The sequence below is a fragment of the Silurus meridionalis genome, chromosome 3, assembly GCF_014805685.1.
Source record: "Silurus meridionalis isolate SWU-2019-XX chromosome 3, ASM1480568v1, whole genome shotgun sequence".
Classification (NCBI taxonomy): Eukaryota; Metazoa; Chordata; class Actinopteri; order Siluriformes; family Siluridae; genus Silurus; species Silurus meridionalis.
In genome coordinates, this window is record NC_060886.1 from 21,935,166 (window position 1) to 21,961,791 (window position 26,626).

Sequence of the window (26,626 nt, forward strand, 5' to 3'; positions counted from 1 at the left end):
ATTGTGTTGCTGCTTCTAACACATCAACTTTGTGGACAAAACGTTCACTTGCTGCTTAATATATCCAATAACAGGTGCCATGATAAAGAGATAATCAGTGTAATTCGCTTCACCAGTCATAATGTTATAACATCATTATGTTCCATATGACTTGCCATTGCATTCGTTTTTCAATTTAATTCATTTTTCAGTCTTTATTTATCATTTCACTCTATATGATTTCACCCAGTCTGACATATTTTTGGGTCTTTACATTGTCTGCATGTTTAGAAACTAGGTGAGTGCATGGAGTGCTGTGCTAGGAATTTTAGTCCATAGAGGCCAGGTTTGTTGTCCATGGTATGTTCTGGAAAGTAGAATTTCTGGTAGATTCTAGCGATGTCGTAACAACCAGCACCAGAAGTAAGGTAGAGTTTGTCTAAAGGGTTAACAAATACCAATGCCATGTTTGGCTTTTTTAAACCTAGAACTAGTTTGAACCTACATCTTAAGAACCATGTAATAACATTACATAAGGACAGATTGAGCTATTGGTTGCCTCGGGAGCAGCAGGAGGCCTTTTATCCCGTAACTGGAAATTCATTTTTATACTGTGTTCACTAGATGCCTTCTAGAAAGATAAAGTCAATTAAGCAATCAGAACATGGGAAGCTAATTTCAAGTGTTGTTATAGACATAGCTACAGGTGGAATCTACATTTACATGTTAGAACATCACAATGTGTTTTTCTATTAATTCCTACCAGCCTGGAATTGAATTGATTAAAGGAAAAGAAAACATTTGGGAACCTGCATGCTTCATCTAAATTCAGTGCCTTCCAGAATGAAGAGTTAGATCACAGAGGAGACCTGGCAATAATTTATTATGAATGAAAAGAGAATAGTGTACAAAATAGCTAGTTTCATTTGAATTCTATCAGCAGCATTTTCTAGAGAAATGTTGTGAAAATATATGACAAACATTTATTTATATAAAAAGTTTATTAAAAAGGGATTTCGTCCACAGTAGTTAAGACTGGCACCTAATCACAAAAAATAAAAAAGTGTACATCCAAAACTGCATTCTATAAAAATGCATTAATGAAATGGATAAATAAAAAAAGAAAAAGGATAAAAATGTGTATGTCATCATGAATACAATGCTTTCCTTATGGAAGCGGACGACAAAGATTCAAATCAACCAATTAAAAACAGGGTCAATAACTACATTATTAAAATGCCTACAAGGCACACAGACTTTCATTGTAAAACAGTGCTTGATTTGTTTATGATTGGTCTTTAAATGACCATTTAAAAAAATGGATGTAGGCCATAAAGTTGAGTTGAAACATAAAAAATGGTGTCTTACTGACAATGTAAAAAAAATAAAAAATCATAGAGTCTTTGGTCTTGGCTGATTCAGCTGGTGAGAAGATTATGAACAGAAAAAACAAGCCAGAATATAGAACTCCACATCTATCAGGACTGAATGGGTTCTGTCCACACTGAAGGAGTGTCTCTAAGAGATGCTAACACATCTCTTCTGTGTAGGCAACAGGAGGAGGATGAGTATGGCTTGTCCTGGCTTGTGAGGGATCAGTGAGGTTTACCAGAACTGAGTGTGCAGTGTGGAAGCAGCTGGGCTGGGGAGAAAAATAAGGCACTGAGGCGTAATACAGTAAGGACAGTCTCTAGGGGGCGCTCTCCGACACTGTAGATAGTGAAAATTATTTTGAAGGGCTCTGGGCATCTGCTAGCAGGTCAGGTCTGAGGCACTCGATAGGACACTGAATGTTCTGTAGAAGAGAACCAAAGAATGGGATTAATTGAGAAGATAAAACTCAGCTCAACATTAAACAAAACAAAATGATCAGGGAAATGGGTGATGAAAATGATTTAACACTAATTATTAGTATAGATTTACAAGAAAATCCCACTGACTTAAAATCACAGGCAAAAACAGATCAGATCTGTATAAAATTCTGTCTAGATATATAATATTTTAAAGGCTTTAGCGTTTAATCTTTATTAACACTCCTTAAAAACCTTATGTTAGGGATGTTTTCTGATGATCAGTCTATAAAATAGTTCAAATGTATTGAGCCAACAAATGTTAGGGATGTCAGCAAATGCAAGCAATTCTAAAATAAAAAAGAACCTTCTGTCCTTGAAAAATAATTTGCTACGGGTTGGAATACTAATGGGGCAATTTGTGGTCATCAAGCAATGATTCAGTAAGACCTACCAGTTTGCGTAGGGCGTTCTCTCTGTAGCGGTCATAAACATCTGTGTGCACTGGAGGCTGGAGGAGGTCAACGCTTAAGTCAGCACCTGGCCGACGGCAGTTCTCACAACGCCAGCCCTGAGGAGTCAGCATTTAGTTACACAACATGGCTACATTCAACTGCTCTATTGAAACTATTGAAACTATTCAGATACTAAATGAAGAACAATAAATTCAACTGTGTATCATCCTTCACATTCATAGCAATAATAAATGTTTTTTTTTTTTAGAAACTCATAACATGAAGAAAGGAAAAGCGTGTCTCACCTGCTGTCCACCATAGCAAGTGCAGGTGCAGATGCTGCCGAGGTACTCTTTCTGCCACTTATTTCCAACCTTATACATCTTTCCATCATCATAACATGTAGCTTCATCTGCAAACAATTTGGAGACCATTTTGATCAAATTACTGCTAAATTCAAAACCCAAAATTTGCTAATTTCACCAGCGTTAAAAGCAATTTACATGCTCCTGTTATTTGGGCACAACATTTTGCATTGCTAAGGCAAACAAATGAAGGGATAGAAAAAAAAACCTGTCCTGAAGTGAACAGCTGGCACTCTGATTTCTCATCACTGCCCCAATCCAGCTGCATAATAAATTATATTGGCAGGGTGGAGTTAAACCCACTTACGTGGCTCGCACTTGAACTCTCCTTTTCCGTTGCCCATGCAGGTGCAGCTCATCATGTGGCCATTCTCGGCTTTGCGGTCCCATTTCTGCCCAACCCGATAGTTATGGCCATTATCGTGACACCACTCTGTTAAATGGATAGAGTGTATGTAAGAAAAGTGCAGAGGGATAGACTACATTGTGCTTCAATATATACAAAACCCAATGGCTGATTTAGCTTTTGGATTGTTTTTTTTGAGTGAATTCATCCATCCAGCACAACCATACAGTCATAAGATTGTTCAATCCATGATTATTGCATTCAGACATTGTTGGAGCAGTAAGCTGGTCTCAGAGTTTTGCATCATCTAGTAAAAGGTTGACAATACAAATCTGAGACAGATGCCACCTCCTCACTGACCATCATGTTTAAGAATACACATGACAGAAAGGGCTAGCATGGGCAAAGTGAACCTTTTTTTTCATGCACTATAATGGTTTAGACATGATTAAGTCCTATCTTTTTCTGTCTGTCAAAAAATACATTGAATTAGTTTGTTTTTGTGAACAGAAATAGACATGGCTTAACCATTGGTTTTTAGCTGCCCATGCTAGTGTGAGGTGTAGGGTTTAGCATGTATTAGCACTGGCTCAGTCACTCACTGGATGAATCACATCTGAAATGGCCACTGCCAAGGCCGAGACACCTGCACCAGAGCTTAAAGCCCGTCTCGGACATGCGCTCCCACTCAGCGCCCACCTCATGGTAGATGGCAGTGAATGTGTCATAACACACATCTCTGTCTACGGGCACTACTCCAACTTTTGGTCCCTCTCCTGGAACGACAACAATTAAGATATTAGGACAAAGACACATTAAGAAATAGAGACAAGATTTTTGTGATGGGTTGTTAAACGAGGCTTTACCAGCTTTGCCAACAGTCACAACATCATCAAGAATTTGATTCTTGTTCTCTCCATTGACAGATGCTACAGTGATTCTATAGGATTCTCCTGAAGTAAGACCAATCAGTGTAGCACTAGTGGAGGTACCAGGTAAATGCATCTAATAGTGACAAAAGAAAATTTTTAATGTGCCGTATTCAATAATTTTTGTATTACAGAAAAGAACTACATTGCTTTTAATCCTATATAAAAAAAAAACATCTGTGAAACTTTTCATTTCATTTCAAGCAAATATAATTTTTTTTTTTGCAAAACAGTTTACAGATATTTAAAACTGATATTTTATGCTCACCTGGAAACTCTGCTCGTCTGTCTCCGTAACTGGACTACATGAGACCACATACTCAGAGCTATGTGGCACGCTTGGCCATGCAATGGTTGTCACTGTCTGGGCTTCCTGAGGTAGCTCTGTCTCATTGAAAGGATTCTCAAAGGTGATCCCAGGCAAAGTGCCCTCGCTCACCCTCACTACTGGCACTCTGTGGCCATCTGGCCCTGGCAGCGGAATGTATACCAGCGGCTCACCGTGGTGTGGAGCCAAGGGCTGATGCTGCCCACGGTTGGCCAGACCCAGGCTTTGATACTCTGTGTAAACGTGTTGACCCTGCTGACCAAGTGTGTCATGTCTGTTTGGGCCCACCAGGTGCACTTGATTGGTGTTTAAGTTCTCTTCATTGGGAACATCTAGAATGCCAGGCCTGGGCCGGTGTGACACTGGAAGCTGAGGGGAAAATTCTTCCACTTCTAGCAGGAGAAGAGAAAAGTGTAAGCCCAGAGGTGCTGTTATATCTGTAGTCTCATAATCTAATATTGTAGTACTTCTGCAGAGAAGCCTTTGAGTGGTATATTACCAATCTATACAAGAAAATGCCTTTTTATTGCTATGTATTAACAGTACACTTCAACACTTGGAAAATTATTTAAAAACAACAGAATCTTACGGGTTCTGGCTTTTCCCACAAGCGCAGTACTTCTTTGAGCATTGTTCAGTGCAACAATTTTAATGATGTATTCAGTGCTTGGCTTTAAACCTGCATACAAAAAAATTCAACCCTTTAGTTTAAAAGTGATGAATAAAAGATGTAAAAAATATGGGCATCATTCAAACAAAAAACTAGAGTACGCCTGGCACATTGAAGCAAAAAAATTAAATAAAATAATTACCAGAAAGATAAATAGATGCAAAAGTTTGAAAATAAATTAACGAAATAACAAATAGGCAGTAAGAAATAGCAACCATTTCACACAAAGACAAATACCAGAGATCGTGGCAGATGTTCGGTCAGCAAGGGGTCTTGGGATAAGCTCTCTTGGGATGCCTTCAGCTTCTTCATAGGTGATGTAATATCCTGTAATGATGCTTTTGGGAGGTTCCCATAAGAACGAGATGGTGGTAGGGGTCAGGGAGGTAAAACGGATATGTGCTGGTGGGCTGATTACTGGTTTAGCTAAGGATAGACAACCAAAAAAAAATCAGGTAACTTTATGGCACAAGACCCAAATTAAATCCACCGCTCACAAATGATTGGCAGGCAGCTGATTGGCAGGCAGCATGGTTACCTGTGGTGGCTGCAATTGTGAATGGTTCGCTGCGAGCATTTCCGTTCAGAGTGTATATGTTGATCTTGTAGGAGGTACCTGGCTGTAGGCCTAGACGCAACATAATTCATAATTAAAACGTTTATTCAATGCTAAGGACCACATTTATATATAAATACAGATTAAGGAAGTGTGAATTATTTAGGTACCATTGATGGTATCGGTGCGGGACTCAGGTGGGATGGTTTTCAGGATGGGCTTTTGACCTCCAATAGTAGGTGTGGCCTCCACTAAGAAGCCAGTTATTGCATCAGTCTTGGAGCGCCAGGTCAGAGTAATTGAGCTATCCTTCAAGTTGGAAATCCGAACACGTCGAGGAGGGCTGATGTCTGCAAAATCGTGATAATATCAAGAGTTTTAGGGTCAGCTGGCATCTTTAAATTAAAGGTATATCTAAAAGTTTTGCCGGCTTATAGCTTACTGTCAGGAGTTGTGATGTCTCCCTTGACCGGACGACTAGTAAGGGAATTCTTCACAGCATAAAGCTCCACTTCATACTCCGTGGCAGGCTACAGAGAAAAAACAGAGGGACAAATTTAGATGTGTTGTTAAGGAGTGTGTCTGCCTGTCTATCTATCTACATACATACATACATCCTGCGAATTTAGCATTTTGTTGTTTCTTACATAATGTTGAAAATCATGCCCTCCTCCCTAACTCTTAAAAACTGCAATCTGCTGTAAGCCTCCATCTTTGAGGTACCCACTGGCTTAAATAACAAGCAGTGTGTGGTTTGTGTGGATGAGCACATTACTGGTCTCAAACCAAGTATAGGCCACAACCGCTGTGAGCAAGAAGGCTCTCATTAGAGTTCAGGTCAGTGCTGTGGATTTCTTATAACTTACAAATCCAGATTTTAGCTCAAAATAGTTACCCATGAATGTATAAAGCATCATACAAACTTCATGTCATAAGTCGCTATATTCTGACATGCAAAAACTAAACAGACACATCAGTCTTAGCAAGGCAGTTACCATGAGTCCAGTGGCATGATACTGGGTGGAGTCAGGTGCAATGTTGATCTCTTTAGTAGGCCCATTTTTATTCTTGGGAGTGATGGCCACACGGTAGCCAGTCAGCTGGACATTAGTCCCCGAATTCCAGGATATGGTAAAGGAAGTAGAGCCAACCTGAGAGAACTGGAGATTGGTGGGACCAGGAATGGCTGCAGAGATAAAGGACAGAATAAATATTCAGACCATTTGGAATATACAGGATGTTTATTGGAACCAGTTATGTGTATTTATTTTAAAATTTGAAATATAGAACATGTGTACCTGTGGTCTGGGTGGCAACCAGTGGAGGACTGGGTGTGCGGTCATGGAGGGCGATGACTTTAACGGTGTACTCGGTGCCTGGCCGGAGCCCATGCAGAACTGCAGATTCGTCTGTACCCTGTGGAGCAGGAAACAGCTCCCTCTCGCCTTCTTCTGAGCTGAAGTACAACACTCTGTAAGAGGTCACCTCCCCCTCGGGACTCTCCCAGGAAATTCGTAAGGACGTCGAGTCCACTTCAGAGAAGGCCAAATCCTTCGGTTTGTCCACAGCTGAGAGAAATCAGGGATGAATTCAGTTAACAGAAGTACATTAATTTTATACACAAACATGTTTGAGCAAAAGTTATAATTTCTATTCACTGTCTATGTTTACTGGCATTGACTTACTGGTAATTACAGTCTCTACCAGAGGAGGGCTCTCTGCATCCTGTCCAAGAGCATAGACACTGAGTGTGTACTCTGCTGTGGGCATCAATCCAGAGAAAGTAATCTCTGTCTGTTCTGTAAATGAACGGGAAAAAAAATTTAGATTTACACATGAAATATTATAATATTGATTCATATATATGTTTAGCATTAGTCATTAATGGGATAGATTTTTGAAGGTTTACTACAGGTGATGGTTTCTGCAATATACTTTAATCTAAACTTAAAAAACACCTATACAGCAGTGTGAATAAAAAAAAATTAATTTTTCAAACACTACATGTTCTGGACTCCAGTTTATTACCTGGAGCAACCACTTCAGAGAAAGCTGGTCCACTGCCATTTCGAGGGGTTCCAGTGATGCGATATCCGGTGACAGGACCGGCTGCTGGTGTCCAGCGTACAGTGATGGTGCTGTCCTTCACATCAGTCACCTCCATCTCAGAGGGTGATTCAATATCTATTAAAGCACAAATCATTTATCATTCTCTTCTCCACCAGATTTCTTTATCACTCATTATTCTCTCCTCCACCAGAGCACTTTAGGCCCCCATATTATAGTCTTTAATCATTTATTAAGCTCTGGCATCACGTCAGAACAATCCATACATTGTATGAGACACAACAGTGGGGTACCTGTTTTGTGAGTGACATAGATGGGTGTGCTAGAGGCAGGGCTGTCTCCTCTGCCTGTCACAGCGTACACAGTGATGGTGTAGTCAGTGCCTGGGCGCAGACTCTCAATAATAGCAGTGGTCTGAGTGCCTGGGACAGTGAACTCTTTAGGAGAGCTGTGGCCACCTGAGGAAGAACAAAATTGAGCTGTAACTCTATGGAAACAATTAATTTCCTAAGCTTTTATACTTAGCTTAGGAAAAACTATACTATAAACAGTCTATGATACGTTTTTACTGATGCACAATTTTAACGGCTGGCACATAATAGACCAAAAGTAAGACAATAGAGCAATGATAGATTTTACTTTTAGCAAATAAAAATGGTATTTTTTATTTAATTTTATCATCTACATACCTGACTCTCCATGTGTGATCCGGTAGTACCTCACGCTGACAGAAGGGGCGTCCCAGCGAACAGTAATACTGGTCGGTGTTGAAGAAGTGACCTCCAGGTCAGTAGGGGCATCGGAGACTAGCAAAAATAAATTCACCACCCCATATTAGAATTAATTATATATTATGCAGGTATGTTGTTTATATCAATAAAATAGAATGGAAAAATAAACGTTCACGTTCACAAGCTCTGGCTAGAGCGCATGCAATTATGTGTGCATGGGCAAAACTTGTATCTTATAATTGAAATATTTCAGAAGATTTTGTGTCAGTAAAACAGAACTATCACTTACTGGTGGCCTGGGTTCCAATGAGAGGCTGACTCTCACGGGTGCCGCTCACAGCGAAGATGCTGATTCTGTACTCAGTCTCAGGGGTTAGGCCTGTCAGTGTGAAGTGGCTCCTGGAAGGTGGAAGTCTTTCTTCCTTGGAGCGTCCTCCACTGGTCATCTGATAGTGAATACGGTAACCAGAGATGCTGGCTTTAGGAGGCAGCCAGTGTATGGTGAAAGAGTTTGTGCCAATGTCAGAGAAAATCAGATTTACAGGAGAATCCAGGCCTGCAATGTAGGAAAAGACACTGAAATTAAACCTTGTGACCGATTGTTTTATAACAATATGTAACAAAATGTATTTTACTGCTATTTAGTGAATGAGAACATATCAACTCACTGGTTCTCTGAGTACTGATCACAGGTGAACTTTGTCTTTCTTCATAAACACAGAACACACTCACCAAGTATTCAGTGTTTGGTATAAGATCTACAGACACAGCAAAGATAGGAAGCATAATTAGTGATCCCAGCAACCTTAAAACCACAATTGGATCTTTAAGAATTGGTTCACATACTGCGAAGAATGACCCTGGGGACATTTCCATCCACGACCTGCTCAGTTTTGTCATTCTCATCATCGATTGGGTGATAGTGGATGATGTAGCGGTCAATCTGGGAAGGCCTGGGGACATTGGGGGCAGTCCAAAACACGGTCATGTTGTCACCATTGATATCTCTGAAACCTAGGCCTGTCGGGGCTGGCACAGCTGAGGAATAGGAGTAAGAAAATAATTACAACCAACAAATAATGTGGAAGGTACCCACAATGCTTTGTGTTACTGGAACAGAGCAGACAGCCTGTCTAGACTTATTACATCTTTTCAAAGTTAAGGAGCTCAAGCCACTAAAGGAAAAAGGGTTCCAAAATGATTACCAGCTTGAGAGTGACTGAGGACCTGAAATCATTTACACAGACTGTTGCCACATGCGTCTCAGTAACTTTATACTGGGACAAAATGAGACTGAGCAAGAGTGAGAAATGCAGTCAAACCCAGATGCTTGCCTGTTCAACAAGAACACACTATTATCTAAACTACGAATGTGGCAGCTGTTTGTTGCCGACGCAAACAGAATAGATGAACAGGATGTTTGACATGTAAATGAATGTCATATTAGTGTCCATATGTTACATTCAAATCCGCAGAGCAGACGATCATATCTAACAAAATGTAATAGGAATATCTAATATATATTATATGTCCTCAAGTGTAGTTTTGCATGCATACCTGTTTGCTGTGTGATTTTGGTGGGCTCGCTCTCGCCATTTTCAGTCACTGTGATTATACTGATGTCATAGTCAATGCCAGGCTCCAAACCATACACTGTGTAGGCATCCCTGGTTGACTCCACAAAGTCCTCGAAGATGGGAACACTTTCGCCCGCAGCCACCACCGTAATGCGATAACCGGTTATAACAGTGGAGTTTATGGGACTCCATGTGAGGCCGATCGTAGAATCGGTGATATTGATAAAGTGGAGGTCTGTTAGCTGGGGCACATCTATGAGGTTAAATAGAGGAAGAGCAGACGGCCAAAAGAAGGAGAGCAGATAGGCGAAAGTATAGTGTTAAAATACACACAGCCCTCATAGTTCACCATGTACATAGATTGGTGAACCATGGTTCAATAAAAATATGAAGTGATATGAGGACATGATTAAAACTCAAAATCTGTTGCAGGATGTATAAAAATTCTCAATTCCTTATCTCTAAATTGTTTTTTTATCGATGACTAAAAATGATCAGTGTTACAGATCATTACAGTAATGCTATTAATACATGATCAGCTATGAAGCATCATATCACTTATGTTAGAGTTAAAAAAGTAATCTCAGAATATGCAGGATGTGTGTTATTGGTGCTTTGTCTTTGGAAACAAAGACAATGGTTTCAACCACTAGTTTTTTTGATTAACTAAAAAGGAAGTTACCAGCAGAGTGTTCATCTTTGCCATAAACAATAACAAATGTGTGGTTAACCACCTCCAACAAAATAACCATGGGCAATGCCTAATAAGGCATCTTTGTTTAAACAACTGCAATCGATCTGTAGACAGTTCACAATTATAGGATGGAGCAACCATTTCACTATGTGAAAGTGTCCATTTTAGATTTAGAAAAGTATAGTTTGTTTGTGCAGAAGCAGGTGTAATACACACCCGGAGTGATGGTGCTGGAGATGGGGGCACTCTCCATGTTGTCCTTCACTGTAAATACGCTGACGTTGTACTCTATTCCAGGACTCAGGTTATCCAGAGTGCATGAGGTCTGGCCTGCCTTCACAAACTCCTCCACAGAGTTACCCTGCTGTCCATTAGTGGGACTGCAACTCACTTTGTAGCCTGTGATATCTACGGAGCAGGCATGGACAAATGAAAAATGTCAACGCTTCTGTCATTTAGAGACAGCATACTGTATATACTGTATAGATCATAACTAGTTGTATTTTTATCATGGCTATGACTCTGAAGTCTACACTACTTACTACTATAGAAATACTAACATGATTACTAAAAACATCATTGACACTATCCATATTTTGTTAAATATCTAACTAAGGAGAAGTATTTTTATTTATATTCAAGCATTTATACAGTTAAAGAAAAACAAAATGTATAGTGAAGAATAAATCCTTTTTACTGCCAGTTCCTAAATTTGCTAATCAATTGTGATAGCCATGAGAAATCTTTTCCTTTGATGTGCTTCTCTTGAAAATCTTTTGTAAGTATTCATGCAGATGTAATACATTTCGAGTGCTGACCTGGGGTTTTGGCTTCATTCCATTGGACTGTTAGCTCTCCAGTGTTTGGGTTTGTTTCCAAGCTGAGATCAGTGGGTGGAGACAGTGCTGAAGACAGAGATAATCAGTAAGATTTGACTTCATGAGAGTAATGTCAAATAGCTTCATTTCAGCTGGATTCAATATGATTTTCACAGTGAACAAAAGGTAAGCAGGCTCTTTGAGGTCTTACGTGTGACTACACGGCGTGTAATGGGGTTGCCTTCCCCGTGGCCATTGATGACTGGCTGAACGCTGTAGGTGTACTCCACTCCAGGAGTCAGGCCTGAGATGTAAATGCTACCTGATTCAGAGATAACCTCTCTGGGGGCTTCGCCACCTTGGCTTGGCTTCACAGTTAACTGAAGAAAGAAAATAAAGTAAGTGGGTGGATAGGAGGGTGAATATTTATGTGCTTGATACATAAAATACATTGCGTGTGATCTGAACATTACGGGACTGCAGCAGAATTTTATTAGCATTGGATTTAATCATTAATCAGCATCTATTCAATGAATAAGGCATTATTCAAATCTATTGACATCTACACGAACATTTGCAATTTAATCTGGGTTTCAACACAAGTTTAATTTAACACTACTCCTGGGGCACTGTGTGCAATTTGTAAACATAAAAGCTCCCAAATAATTAGTTAACAGTATAGTGGTTTTACAGCTTGTTTTCCTCTTGTACATCTGTAGCTGCTACGAAAACTGCCAATATACTTGTAAAGGTCATGCATTTATATGGATTCATGACTCGAAGCATACAAGTTTACAGTTTTGTAAATTTCATCATTTTGAGTGTGTTTACCTGTACCTAATCAGTTACTTTGTACACGCAGAACTTTTTTTTGCAGTCTTTGAATTAGTATGCACATCCTGTACTGAACGGTCATGCTTAGTGTAAGATATGGCAATTAGCCTAAAATGTACCTTATATCCAACTCTGGGAGCAGGATTCCAGGAAATTACAATAGAGGTGTCTGTGACATCTGTTGTGAAACGAGGGGCATTTTTCATTGGCAGGGCTACAAGGAAGACATCGAATACAAATAGGACAGATTAAAAACAAATTCTCCCCAAGGCATTAATGTCTTTTAAATTATTTTTGATCAGTGCTGTGTAGGCCAAAACTCACAGGTGCTGAAAGTAACTGTGGCTCCCTCACTGAGTACATTGCCCATCTCAGAATGCAGTACAGCTGTGTATGGTGTGTCTGGCTGAAGGTTCAGCAGTTTGTACTCTGTTAGGCGGCTTATGAGACGCAGCTGCTTAGGGTTTGAGCCTTCTGCTGTTACAAAGAGTCTGTAACCAGTGACCTGAGCTCTGGGAGCTGACCAGATGATCAGAGCACTGTCTTCGGTCACATTGGACATCTGAAGGTTTGTGGGGGCATCTGGCTCTATTCAGAAAAAAAAAAAAACAAGAATCATAGAATAAATTTAATGACAGTTAATTACACATATATACAGTATCTAGGTAAGAAGGGGTCACAACTTGTCAGATTGATTATAAATTAGTTTGATTAGTCTGACAGTGTCTATCTACACCATGACTGTTTTTTTTTTTCCAGGGTAACTCCAGCAATAAATCCACTTTGCCACCCTGCTATTTAGCATGTACTTACTAGTGGCATACTCTCCAACCAGCGGTTCACTTTCTTCTCCGGCCTTGAGGGCAAAAATAAAGAAGCGGTACAGGGTTCCAGGCTGTAGAGGTGTGACCTCTGCGTAAGTATTGTGAAGAATGGGTAGGACTGTCTGTTGCTCAATCAGTCCATCAGCACCGACCTGTCCTACTGACACACGGTAACCAGATACTTCAGGAGACGCTGTCCAAGTGATGGTAATCTTTGAGTCAGACACCTCGAAGAACTGCAGGTCAGTTGGGGAGGGGATTTCTTCTGTTGGATAAACACAGTGGCTTTGAATTACAAACTCTAAAATGTAAATGTTTCCAAACAAAAATAAAGCATACAAGAAAATCCCTTTAAATTTAATTTATAATAAAGGATTTTTTAAAAGCAAATCTTCATCTTTAAAACCATGATTTGACCCTTCCAGGATCTTTGTCTATGTACCAATTTTAACCTACATTGCAGTTCATCCAAACACTGTCTTATCCCATTTCAACCTGTAATTTCCATTCACTGAGACACTACAAGCTGTGTTTACCATCCAATAAAACTCTCCATCTGAAGAGAAGAATTCAGACACCCTACTGACGTACAGGTTGCCTCAAGAGAAAGAAAAATAGTCTTGCGATGGCGTGACCACAGATGGTTTGTTTTAGTCCAGCCTAATGTTTGAGCAGACCTTCATTGCCATATGACAGTATTCCAAAATGAGAGACTTTTGCAGTTAGCAATAGAGGCTAAGCAAACTCAAGTCTTAACAAAAGTGAAAATCTAAACCAACATCTAAACTACGATTGACTTATAAAATATTGAGATTTTTTAAAATGAAAATGAATGAAATATTTGGCAACTAATTTTTTTCTTTTACATACTTTATGAAATTAAATTACAGGCTATAGTTAAAATGGCATAGGTTTTTAAAAGCATTGCAAAGATTTTTAAATAATTGCATGTTAGAGAGCATTGACACCCCGGAGTTTTTCTTTGAGACAGGATCCAAATCTTGCAGACAAACAGATGCTCTTTTCCCTGTAATTTCCATAAAATCTTTTTTTTTATTATTATATTTAACTGTCTGTGTACCTAGCTCTGGTTCTCCAGCTGTGTTGACCTGTACGACCACAGGCTCACTCTCCAGATTCTCTTCTACAGCATAGATGCTGATGTTATATAGCTGGCCTGGTCGAAGGTCACTAAGAGTCACAGAGGTCTCTGTGTTTGGCAGGGTCAGCTCAGTGCTGCCAGAGCTCCCTTCAACAGATGGAGTGTAAACCACACGATAGCCTATGGGCATAGAATTAAGATCAGCACATTTTCCCCCTTCACATTTAACATGGTTTATATTAAAGACAGACTGAGCAGACCTGTGATAGGAGCCAGAGGTTTAGACCATCTAACAGTGATAGATGTCTCATCTACATCCCCCACCTCATGATCTGTAGGGGCATCAGGAGCTGTACAAGGAAAGGAGATGAGATTAACCCAGAGATATTACAGGCGGCTTTATTATTATCTTTTTCTTCACACAATTACCTGTTGTCTGGGAAATGGCGAGAATCAAATTTGGAGATTCTCCCTCTTCAGTAAGTTCATACACATTGACTGTGTACTTTCTGCCTGGCAAGAGCTCATTGAGATTTACAGAGGTAGCCGAACGTGGAAGATCTGTAAATAGTAAGTATGCACATTTGTAAATGACAAAACATCAGAAACATTGTTTTTTTACAATATACAACAAAAGTACCAGCACTCTCAAATCAGCAACTGCCTTATAATTTTGCTCTATTTATTTTGCCATTTGGTTTTTATGTCCACAGCAAAGTATGTAATCTTACAAGTTGCACACATACGTCACCAGAATTTCCTCTTTTAATTTTATACCCTATTTTATAACCTTTATATTTTTTCATATTTCAGAGGCACAAAAGGCAGTCAACTAAACCTGCACATTATAGTTTTGGGTCATGCTTGGAAAGAATTATTATATTTTTATGTCTCTTTATATTAAACCTTTTAGAAGTGCAGTAATATTCTATCCAGCAAAAACTTTTTGTGAAAATATTTAAAATGTCATTAATAATAATAATAATAATAATAATAATAATAATAATAGAAATTGAAATTTAAGACTAATTTAATAAAAAGAATTTACAAACACTGACCCAAAACCATGGGTTGTCCTTGTTGTCCTCCCTCTTCAGTAAGCTCATATTCAACTCTAAACCCAGACACTGTGTCAGAGGCAGACACCCAGGAGATGACAAAGCTGCTTGAGGTGATCTCAGTCACCGACTCTGAGGTGTCCACCACTGGAGGTGGAGGAGTTGTGTCTCCTCCAACTGGAGCCACTGGGTGAAAACGGGACACATGAAGGGAACTTTAGGAGGTAAATGCATTGGTGGAATGCAATCTTTTTGTTTTTTTCTGACAAACAACATACTCACAGGAGCCATAGTTGGTAGTGAAGTCAAACCGAGTGACCTCTCTGCGACCAAGTCTTAAAATGCTAATGAGCTGACCCTCATAGGTGATGCCTGGCCTTAGTCCAGCGATGGTGTAAGAAGTAAGATGGCCTGGCAGGGTAACCTCCCTCCATGGATTATGAGTGTTTTTCTGTTGAACAGAATATGTTCGCTAAGCACACAAACTTTTAAAAAACATATAATGATAATGCTAACCCTCCAGAAATGGGGAGTGAATATTAGAAATGGATAAATGCAAGTCTGACCTCTCTCCACTTGAGGACATATTGGACAATGTGAGCAGAAGGGGCAGCGTTCCACTGGATTGGGTGTGAATCGGGCTGATTGCCAGCTTCTGTAATAATCACTTGTACTGGACGATTACCACCTGATAAAACAAGCCAAGACATCAGTTTTTTCTTTCAGTTTTTGAGACACATAGATTAGATTCTTAAACCCAGAAATGACATGAAGCATTTACCAAGCCATGTACTGTATAATGTTATATCAGGGTAATAATTGTGTACAAAAAACTGAGGAACATTTACTTTAAAAGAGATGAACCACAGGTCAAAACATGTCTGTGCACTTTTGCTACAAGATTTTACTGAGAAACCGAAATGGGAAATTTGACACAGCTTTGCAAGATTCTTTCTGAGGCTTCAACACTCACACATGGTTGATGCTAGTTAATGCTACCATTGCTTTCGAAGGTTTCCAAACCCAACAAAACAAAAAAAGCTCTTTGACATACGCTTTACCCAAAAGACTTAAAATAAATACACAACCTTTGTTCAAAGACATCATTATTTACTTTTATACGCATGTTGCAATTTTCTTTCCATTTCCCAAATCTTGCTTTGATGCAGTCATTTGCTGATGCAGTTTAATTCCCACACTGTAACAAACTCACCTTCTTATAGAGCATAAAATTCATAGGCGACACGTGGAAACATTGCCTCACTGAAATTGGGGATCTGGTCTCCATTTCTACCAATTACTTCTATGAAAGACCAATGACTAGCTTGTGTATATACAGCAGCATTTAAATCTCATTGAGTCTGCATTATGTTCCACCAGCAGGCCGGTCTGTAGTGTTCCCAGCATTCGCACATCTGCATGTCATTATGCAGAGCTATTGTTCTCAGGTCACCAGCATTTAATGTTCTCATTTGACCCCACCAAGCCACACAGAGAGGGAAAATTCTAGTCATAATCAAACCATTTTATTTTTCCTTTGTTAATTTTTAAATATATTTATATATTACTTATTAGTTTATGTACACTAGAGCTATAGATCTATCTAGGGTGAAAGCAACAAAATGTGTTTAATGAGGTTAGGGTTAACAGTAACAATACTTGTCATTCTGCAACTATTTCGCCTATAATATTTCTGAATTTGAAGTAAGCTGTCAACAATGGAAATGACCTAAATCTGTAAACGACTTTGCAGATGCTGTGGTGGTGCAACCAGCAGACGAGTGTAAATTAGCTCTGACACTTTCTCAACAAAAACGTGACAAGGAATTTCTAAAGGCTGAAGCACTGCCAGGCAAACAAAGAATAAAAGAGCAATAGGAGGCAAAAGAGTGAAAAGTTGATTGCACGCCTGTCTTTCTCCATCCACCCACTTCAAAGCCATGAAACAAGTTTCAGCGCAAATCATTGGTTTCAAACAACACCATTAAAAAAGGAACAACCATTTGTTCAAAGCAGAGCAATTGTTCCAGCTAACACATGCAGAACATCTCTTAAGCACCTGAAAGAGGAAGTAAGCAGCAGTGTGTCTATCTCTGGAAACATCTGGAGCTCGTTGACTTCCAACCCACCCTCTAGCCAAGCTCAAAGGATCCCTTGCAGCACTGCTCAGCATGAACTATGTCTGTGTGTGTAGATACATGTGCTGTATTAAGTATCCAACATTGAGATGGGCTTCACTCACCATGGAAAGAGTGCTGGGGCTCACAGCTCACCTCTCCAAGCCCATTGCCATTGCAGTAACACTTATAGCGAAGTCCGTGGATAACTTTTTCCCATGACTCTCCAATCTGATAGAAAACTTTTGTGTCTGGCTCCTGGCACTGGTCTGTAGAGGGAAATGTTTGTTGGGTCATTACTCAGGTATTAAAATATAGCCACTTATGAAAGACATAGTTATGTTGTTTGTGTTTATCTAGAGTTACATGGTCTAAGAGTCACAAGATAAGTACATGCAGCAGATTAAGAATTCCACACTCCAGCCATATCACAAAGAAATCAAGATTCTTAGCAGTTGTAACAGAATCTAGTAAATATCTGCAATGTGATTGGCTCCTAGATGTTATGACACAATAACACTTGCTAGTCACATGTCCAATACCAACCTCATTCCAGAAATGAGGCAACAAAACACTTACATATTTAATAAAGTTTGGGCTGATTGTGTTATTTCTGGTGATTAGTAAACAAAGCTCTGGGTCACTGCGTTGTTGGCAAAAACTCACCAATGGCATCACACTTCCAGCGTCCACGGCCCTGGCCAAAGCAGGTGCAGTTCATCATGTAGCCCTCATCATGGCGTTTAGTAAAGGTTTGGTTCACCTCATAAGTCAGGCCATCCACAATGCACTGGTCTGAGAGAGACAGCAGATTCATTTACATTTATGGCATTTGGTGGGTGCCCATTTTCCAGAACAATCTCATTATAAAGCTGAGAATTTTAGGGTTATAAGGGCTTTGTTGAAAGGTCCAGCAGTGGCAGCATGGTGCTGTAGGGATTTAAACTCACAAAATTATTAGCACTTTAATATTTCAAATCTATGCAAAAACACTGTACAGGCAATCTCAATAAAAAAAAAAGCCTCAGCATTTACATCTTAGTAGAGACCTCACCTTTAAGCTGTGAGTAGGCGATGCAGCTCCACTCCCCTCGTCCATTTCCTACACAAGTGCAACGCATCATATGACCCAACACATCATGCCGTTTGTCCCACTGATCTCCTACACGATACATTACTCCTTCACTGGTGGTGCAAACCTCCTCATGGGCTAAAAGGAAAAGAGATTATTTTGGTGATTATTTTCTCCAGACAATGACCTATATAAAGACATAACGTTTAAGGTTTAATAGGACATGAAAAAGGAAACAATAACCCTATCATTTGAAGGACCCGCATTGTGAGGCAAAAATCTTTGGCTGAGTATAAGCTTTTGTTCACAAAACATCAAAATGACCAACGCATCAAATATCCATTACCATGAGTAAACTGCTAGCTACAATCTTTTAGCACAAACAATTCTGATTGCTTTGAAAAATGCCCTGTTGCAGTATTACAGCGTAGTCTTTGTTACGAGGTAGAATAGAGCTGATTGGCCTGTTAGGGAAATGAAAGGGAGGATTCGAGTTGGATAAGAACACCAATGTTGAGAGGGAAAGGGAGTTTAAAGAGGAGCTCACAGATCTAAAAGCAGCTGCCCTGGAGCCCAGCCAACTCCTTAATGCTTCAGTGGAAGCCAGACCCCCTTCATCTGTACACCAAGACAGCTGCAGAGCTACCACTATCCTAGACGTAGTCTTAAAAGATACTCCAGCCAGAGAGTCGCTCTCATTTGTTTACTGGCTTAATTACTTTTAAAGTGACTTTTGCACTCTTAAAAGGTGACAGGGGTGGCTTTTTAACTGGTCACTCATTTTAAAAGCTTGCAGATGGTGCATACGGCACAGAAGTATTTCAAACTGGGAATTAAAGCAAAAAGAAAGACAAATAAAGCCCAGTTTCCAGTGTTTTGCAAACAATGTTCCACAAAGACTATGTACCCTTTAAAATGCATAACGGTTGAAAGAATGACACCTTATCAACGAATCTTACAATTAGCAAAGGTCTGTGAGATCCTGTCTGGCTCCATTTAATTAGCCCTTAAGAGACTCTTCAACTCTCCACACACAACAGAGTGTGTATGTAAATGTGACTGGATAGGTGCTAACTGAGCCTTTGTTCCCTGCTGGTGGGACCTTATTTGGCCTCCTCCCAACATTAGGGATTAAGATTTACATTATCTAATAATACACATTATGCAACTGACTATATCTTATCAATTTATTACTAAAAAAATAAAGCACATTCCAAACACGTCAATACATTTACAATCAGATCAGGATTTTAAAAAAAGTGTAAACAGGTATATAACACTTTATCAACAATAACCATATTCTGACTATATAGCCATTGATTTTAGAGCATTGGGGAGCTATAAACAAGATTTTCTTTGCACTCACCAGCCATGGGGCAGAAGCCAAACTGATTCTCTCCATCAAAATTATATGTGGTGCCACACCACTTCATGCCATCCCTGCGCCCATCAGCTGTGCAGTCCGTGTAGTTATGGCCATTATAGAGAAAGGGGAAGTGGCACAGCGCGCCATTGGAGTTTCCTCCTCTGGTTGTAACCAAAACTGCAAAACAACAGAACACAAAAATAGATGCTGTTGATAATGCAGTTTAAAGCTTAAGTCTTGAGGATTCATTATAAAAATTAACTCACCATTCTTTTCTGTGCAGAAGGAGAATTGGTGATCTTTTTCAAAGTCAGATGTGGTACTACACCAAAGCTGCCCATCATCACGTCCCTCTGAGGTGCACGAGTAGAAGGTCTTGCCCATGGACACAAACGGGAAAACACACGGCTGGCCGTTCGAGTTGCCACCATAGACTTGAGAATGACCCTCTATGCACACAAAGACAAAAGTAATCAACAGATGAGAACACTATTATCAACCATGCAATTTTTTTTTTTTAGAACAACTTGGTGGCACCCTGGCAGGAACAAATTAACTAATGAAACTTACCCCACTCATTACAAGTAACACCATTTCCCAGGCAGGTACACAACATCTGCTTGCTGCCCTGAGTTTTGATCCAGCGCATTCCCAAAGTATAGGATACTCCTGATTCTGTCACACAGGTGCCCTCAGCGGGGACCACAGGAAGGGGCACATGTTGGAACACAGCCGGCTGTACATTGGTGATGACACGAGAACCAGTGCCTGCAATAGGCAAAGCAAAGAAGAAGAGCACATGTGATTAATGTGTGGTGTCATTTGTTTCGAGTAAAGTCTTGTCTGAATAGGAAAATACTGTCAATTTAAATTTGACATCAATGTAAAAAAGTACAAAGTAAAACTAAGTAATTATAATTATATATATATATATATATATATATATATATATATATATATATATATATATATATATATATATATATATATATATATATATATGTGTGTGTGTGTGTGTGTGTGTGTGTGTGTGTGTGTGTGTGTGTGTGTGTGTGTGTATGTAAAAATATAACAACTGTCATGGTAATCAGAAAATCACTGCAAGTCATGATCACACCAGAGTAAACAGTTCATATTTTGGAAGCATGTTTTGGAAGCATATATATATATATATATATATATATATATATATATATATATATATATATATATATATATATATATATATATATATATGTGTGTATGTGTGTGTGTGTGTGTGTGTGTGTGTATGTAAAAATATAACAACTGTCATGGTAATCAGAAAATCACTGCAAGTCATGATCACACCAGAGTAAACAGTTCATATTTTGGAAGCATGTTTTATATTTTAGATCTTACCAAGGCCAGTAGTGTGCAAGGAAGCATGCCTCTCGCATTTCCACTCTCCGCGGCCATTACCAGTACACAAACACTGCAAAATGTGTCCATGAGCATCTGTTTTAGTCCAAGTATCCCCAATGCGGTAAGACATGCGTATGTCCTGGTCATTGCATCGATCTAAAAATACCAAACACACAAGCAGGTTTTACTCAATCAGGAACTTAATATTCTATAACAAAATAAAGAGTCGTAGTTTTCTATAATGTCATGGTTAATGTTTTTCTCTTTATCTTTAAGCAGTTATCCCCCAACTCTAGTGGGTTTTGCTGTAATGGCTTTAATTAGGTAACCAAACTAAGAGGAATGGAGAGAAAGGTGTGTGTGGTTTAGAGTGTTAAACCAATAGCTTTATGCAAAGGCATAATGATGAGCTTTGCTTACTTCTAGATGTGCAAGTGATGCGTCCATTCCCCTCCCCTAAACAAGTGCAGTCAACAATCATCCAGCCTTGGTAAGGTTTCTCCCAGGTTTCCCCCACCGTGTACGAGGTACCAGCTGCGTTATCATAACAGCGTTCGGCTAACAGGCAAAAAAGGAAAGAGAGAGATTTAACATTTATCCTGCACCATCAACATTCAAGCCAATGTGTAAATAAATCTTTATTTGGGGGGATTTCTTACCGACAGGTTTGCACGTCCATTCCCCTTTCCCATTGCCCAAACAGACACACTCCAGCATGTAATCTCCAGTCTCATGAGGTCTCACCCAAGTGTCTCCAATCTTATAAGAGTGTCCCCCTTCATGGCAGCGATCTACAAGTGCATGAAATGAAATAAAAATAAAGGCACTGAGATGTAATTATGTTGCTAATGGTTTGAAAAAAAAAAAGGTTCCACTCACTTGCAATAGTGCAGCTGATTTTCCCTCTGCCAGAGCCAATGCATGTGCAGTCCCAGATCATTCCATCCTTTGGTCTTTCGTAGGTTTCTCCTACTCGGTATGAGCGAGCATTTACTTTGTCATAACAAGTCTCCTCATCTAAAGAAAAAATTAATCGCATCCTCATCAGTTAATAGGCACTGACTTGTTGCACAGAAATTCGTCGCAGCATGCTACTGCACAATCTGAGTAGACTTACCTTCGGGCTTCGTTTTGCACTTGATGCCAGCCACTCCATGGCAAGTGCAGAGCAGCACAGTGCCCAAATAGGTGCGTTCCCATTGCTCACCAACTGCATAAAATTGTCCATAGTCTGCACAGCCATCTGGGTGGAAAATGGGCAAAAATGAAGCCAGCACAATTCTTTACTTGAAACTACAGTAACGTACAAGGACCCACACAGTACACAAAGCCCCAGGTCTGATACTCTGCCAAATCATGCATATTTCTATGGATAAGAATTAAGGGTTAATCCTGGTGCTAAACATTTTGATGGCTATATAAAGTCTAACTTTTCTAATCAAAGTATGACTGTTTCTCAAGAAAACTGCTTGATAAACTGAACGTTTTCACAGTAGCTAATAGCAGCTTGGAAAAGAAAGGTGAGACATCAAAAACCATTCAATATCTGGATCTTAAACCAAAGATAGTCATGTTAGAGTGTGTATACAGTGATAAAGGGATGTCTTAATTCTCACATCTGGCACCCATCCCCAAGCTGGCTCTGCGTCAGTGCCTCCAATACAGCATATTTAAAATAATGGACTACAAGGGAGAGTCGCAAAACAGAATATTGGTGGAGGTGTACAAAAAACCTATTGTTAAATTTGATTATTTAAACATTATTAAGAGGTTTTTAAATAAATCTACTTTTTGTATACTTGAATGAGACGAACACCCCTCACCAGCACCACAACCATTACCACCCCTAAATACAATCACAGGACTGATCGATAGTTAAAGGGAGCAAATCCGAGAGGAGGAATACAACACTTAATTAAAAAAAAACTTCAGATGGAGTGAACAAATGGAAATCAAATAGAGGGCTAGTTGTCAGATCGACCCACCTTGAGACACGGATGCGCCGGGGCGCTCGTGTGCCTGCCTCCTGCTTTTCCGTGCGCTTTTGGGCATGCAGAGCACAGCGCCGGAGATCAGCAACACCACCAGCACCGTGGCCACACAGCCACCCGACATATTCACGTGTGAGGATGGAAAACAGACCAGCAAATAAAACTTGTCCTTTGTCTTTTCTTTGTAGTGGAGGAAGAAATGTGGAGAGTCCAAAATGCAGTTCAAGTATCCTCCTCCTCCCAGTGGCGCACCTCTGCGGAGAAGTTTCAACTGAGAGAGGTTTTATTTGCGCTCCACATTCCGCGGGAGGAGCTATTACGCACACACACACACACACACACACACGCACACCCTCTTGAGTGTGGAGGCAACCAGTCATAGTTTTGATGTACACCTTCCAAATTAACATTTGGTTTATAAACAGCATCAGTGCTTCCTGCATATATGCTTTCTGAAATTCACCAATTCACTCAATCCAGTTTTTTGGAAAAGTCCATGTTTATTTGTCAAGAGGTGGAAAAGCCCACCAATCAATGTACAGGGTCTGCCCCTTGTCCTTGTTGCAAAATTATTAATTAACACATTGTTTTCATTGTTTTGCTTAATCGCTATGAACTTCTTAATACGCAAAAAAGTTTGATCAACACTAAGACGAAATAAGATGTAATTTATCTATATAATTTTATTCTGCAGTAATATACCTTTCATATTCTGATTTCAGTGCGACTTTAGATTAGATTAAATTAGATTCAACTTTATTGTCATTACACATGTACAAGTACAAGGCAACAAAATGCAGTTTAGGCAATAGCAAGTGCAGGATATATAGTGTTTACATGAGTTATATAAATTAGATAAAATGGTATTACACGAGTAATTTACAGATGTGTATGTACTATGCAGATAATATACAGATGGCTATTACTATAAACAGAAAGTTACAGAAAAAAAGGTCAGAGTAGCAACTGAGGGACAAGTAACATTGGTCTCTCTCTGGTCACTCCTTAGCTGATCTGACATTAAATAGTTTAAATTATCCACAGTATTCTGGTAATGTTGTTTTAAGAATTGTGACAATACTGAAGTTATACATATGACTGATGTCAGCTGTATTGCGCTAACAGCACACTGCTAACGGGTAGAAAGTAATAAGAGGATATTCAAAATAATTGCTGACACAGCATGTTAATCAGTTTATAGAATCCTTGGCTTCAAACTGATTTCTGTCAAATCAAAGATAATTACTCAAGCAAAGAAAGGAAGATAGAAAGACTATCCTTGAGAACTGTAGGTTTCATATTCCCAATAATTACCTCAATCCTTTATTCGTTCTTCTTTGGTGTATCTTAACAGAATATCTTAACAGATGTTAGGCTACATAATACTTTCCAGCACATCTATTAAATCTTACAATAAATATTTGGAACTAAAACTTAATTAAGAGCAAAGATATACAGTCCAACAAAACATTCATTGTGCAATTTTTGAAAAATGGCTCCTTGGAATAGCTGTGTGATTTTTCTTGTGTGTACTAAAACTACAGAAGTTGTAGGCTTAGGCAAGATTTATCCTGAATAAATAAAATAGTGTACATAGACGTGTGGTAGACTACTTGCTGACGGTGAGGCCTCTTTTTCTTACACTCATCTGAAACCAATTAGGTAAAGCAAGACCTGAAATTGCATCTGGAAGTGGCTAGATAAAGTCATTCTGACATAATGATCACTTTTTGAAAGAGAGAGAGAGAGAGAGAGAGAGAGAGAGAGAGAGAGAGAGAGATGCACACAGAGTGACACACACTGAAATCCTTAAATGATAAGCAAGAAACTTGAAAGAGATTTAGGGGATTAAGATTCAGCAGAAGTGGAGAATATTGTGTAGAATTAATCTTAAACTTGAAATCTTCTTTTAAACTGTCCGATGGTAGTTTGGGGAAAGAGAATTGAATTCCTGCTGAGCCTCTCAGCTGGATGAATCTCAGCTGAGTGCATCTGCGTCTGCGTCTGTCTCTTATCTCTGAGTTTATCTCCAGGGCAGCCAGTAGAGGCCACTCCTGATATCAGCACCTTTTCATTTGAAAACTGAGCCTCTCTGTCTCTTACTGAGGATAACTACTCTCAGTGATTAACTTTGTATTTGATTAAAATGACATGGAAAGTTTTACATTTACATCAAAACCCACGCTAGCCCTAGACACAGTATACATGATGACATCACAGTGATCTTTCTACAACACATGATTCAGAAACCCTATGTCTCAAGACCAGCTGTTGAATTTGAGTCAGATCCCCCCACTACATTCCCACCCCCATTTCTTCACCTTTTCTAAGGGGTGTGTTAATCCACTTAGGTGCTAATATGCAAAAAGTCCTATTTATCACTTTGTTGTTGGTTCTTCAGGGTAATTATTTTAGATATACATGTTTAAATGTAAATTTGAATGGCCTTAACATTTGGTGTTTGTTTTAAACAATATAATTAACCCAGGGATTAAGTCAGCCATTTTGTCATCCAATAGTTTGGTTACTTTTTTTAAACAGTAATGATTCATGTGTATTTTATTGTTTTTTAAGTGCCTTATTCCTGCCACAAGCTGTTTATTTTTTAATGAATCAGTTTTTTTTTTTTTTGTAAACCAGAGTGATGTATCTAAAGCACTTAGTTAGAACTTAGCTAGCCATTTCTCAGTCATCTTTCTTCGCCTAAATCACCAAAGGAAGTGGGTGGCATCAACACTCATTATCACTTTTCCCATAAGAGGAAATTTGGTGGTAGAAAGAAAGCAATGGAAAAACTATGCTCAGTATGGTTTACTTAGTCAGAGAAGTGGAAGCCCAGCAGTCTGAGTGATTTCTGGAAAAGGAAAGAATCTGGTATTTTGTGGCAGAGGGCTCCATATGGAGTCTGGTGCTCAAACTCATTATGAGTCAGTCTGAGATAGTTCACTACTGCTTAATCACTCTTGTTATGAACCATATTTGTAACATATTCCTGCATTTTATAAAGAGTAGTGAAACATATAGATAAAAAAGTTTGTTTATAAACTGAGCAGAAAATACAGAGTGCCACAGGAGATCACTTCTGTATGTGGTTATCAAACTATATAACTCCTCCATTTAGCTATATTTATATGCTATATTAATAGATCTTCATGCCACACATATATTGTGGATACCATTTGCAATAATGTGCAATAATCCCAGTGCAATAATAATAGTTAGTTACATGTGCAATGACTTTTATAATGCAATATATAAATTGTAGTCTGACTTTTTCTGTAATCTGTTTTTCACTGCTTTTACACATTTGATTTATTTTAATATATACCTTAATATGTATATTTATTCAGATTTCTAAATTTTTAATTTGATCTTTACTTGATCTTTTACTGCGAGCAACTGCAACTGAACAATTTCTCAATGGGTTCAATAAAGTATTCTGATTCTTATCCTGATATTCAAGAAGCTATATGAATTCTGCTTCATTAGGGAAAGTACAAGTAAAACTGGAAAAGAGCAACATATTATGTATGCAATCTTATAAATGCAGTGCAATACAAATAAATGACTTTTG

At 39.0% G+C, this 26,626-nt stretch overlaps 1 protein-coding gene across 1 annotated transcript; it reads right to left on the reverse strand.

The window, feature by feature from the left end:
• Positions 1-961: 961 nt before the first annotated feature.
• Positions 962-23,297, reverse strand: fn1a (fibronectin 1a). Its single transcript, XM_046845133.1, has 46 exons — positions 23,047-23,297; positions 22,179-22,304; positions 21,941-22,078; positions 21,721-21,852; positions 21,482-21,619; positions 21,059-21,217; positions 20,249-20,446; positions 19,945-20,127; positions 19,679-19,855; positions 18,295-18,450; positions 17,907-18,035; positions 17,366-17,509; positions 15,690-15,811; positions 15,406-15,574; positions 15,124-15,309; positions 14,495-14,626; positions 14,326-14,415; positions 14,045-14,245; positions 12,953-13,228; positions 12,464-12,727; positions 12,259-12,353; positions 11,517-11,685; positions 11,306-11,392; positions 10,704-10,895; positions 9,774-10,046; positions 9,063-9,254; positions 8,885-8,974; positions 8,506-8,772; positions 8,175-8,291; positions 7,779-7,943; positions 7,447-7,602; positions 7,104-7,217; positions 6,717-6,986; positions 6,414-6,604; positions 5,861-5,948; positions 5,589-5,768; positions 5,401-5,490; positions 5,100-5,288; positions 4,782-4,871; positions 4,133-4,584; positions 3,802-3,940; positions 3,538-3,711; positions 2,897-3,022; positions 2,530-2,636; positions 2,224-2,340; positions 962-1,774 (listed from the first exon to the last, which is right to left on the reverse strand). Exons 1-46 carry the CDS (start codon positions 23,174-23,176, stop codon positions 1,706-1,708), a joined length of 7,449 nt encoding a protein of 2,482 aa, XP_046701089.1. The 5' UTR covers positions 23,177-23,297; the 3' UTR covers positions 962-1,705.
• Between the last annotated feature and the right edge of the window lie 3,329 nt (positions 23,298-26,626).

Coding starts and splice junctions, on each gene's coding strand:
- fn1a (XM_046845133.1), bottom strand. CDS start 23,176: ATGTCGGGTGGCTGTGTGGCCACGGTGCTGGTGGTGTTGCTGATCTCC. Junction 15,575..15,689: donor ATGTCCTCAAGTGGAGAGAG/GTCAGACTTGCA, acceptor TCTGTTCAACAG/AAAAACACTCATAATCCATG. Junction 2,637..2,896: donor AGAGTTCAAGTGCGAGCCAC/GTAAGTGGGTTT, acceptor AATTGTTTGCAG/ATGAAGCTACATGTTATGAT.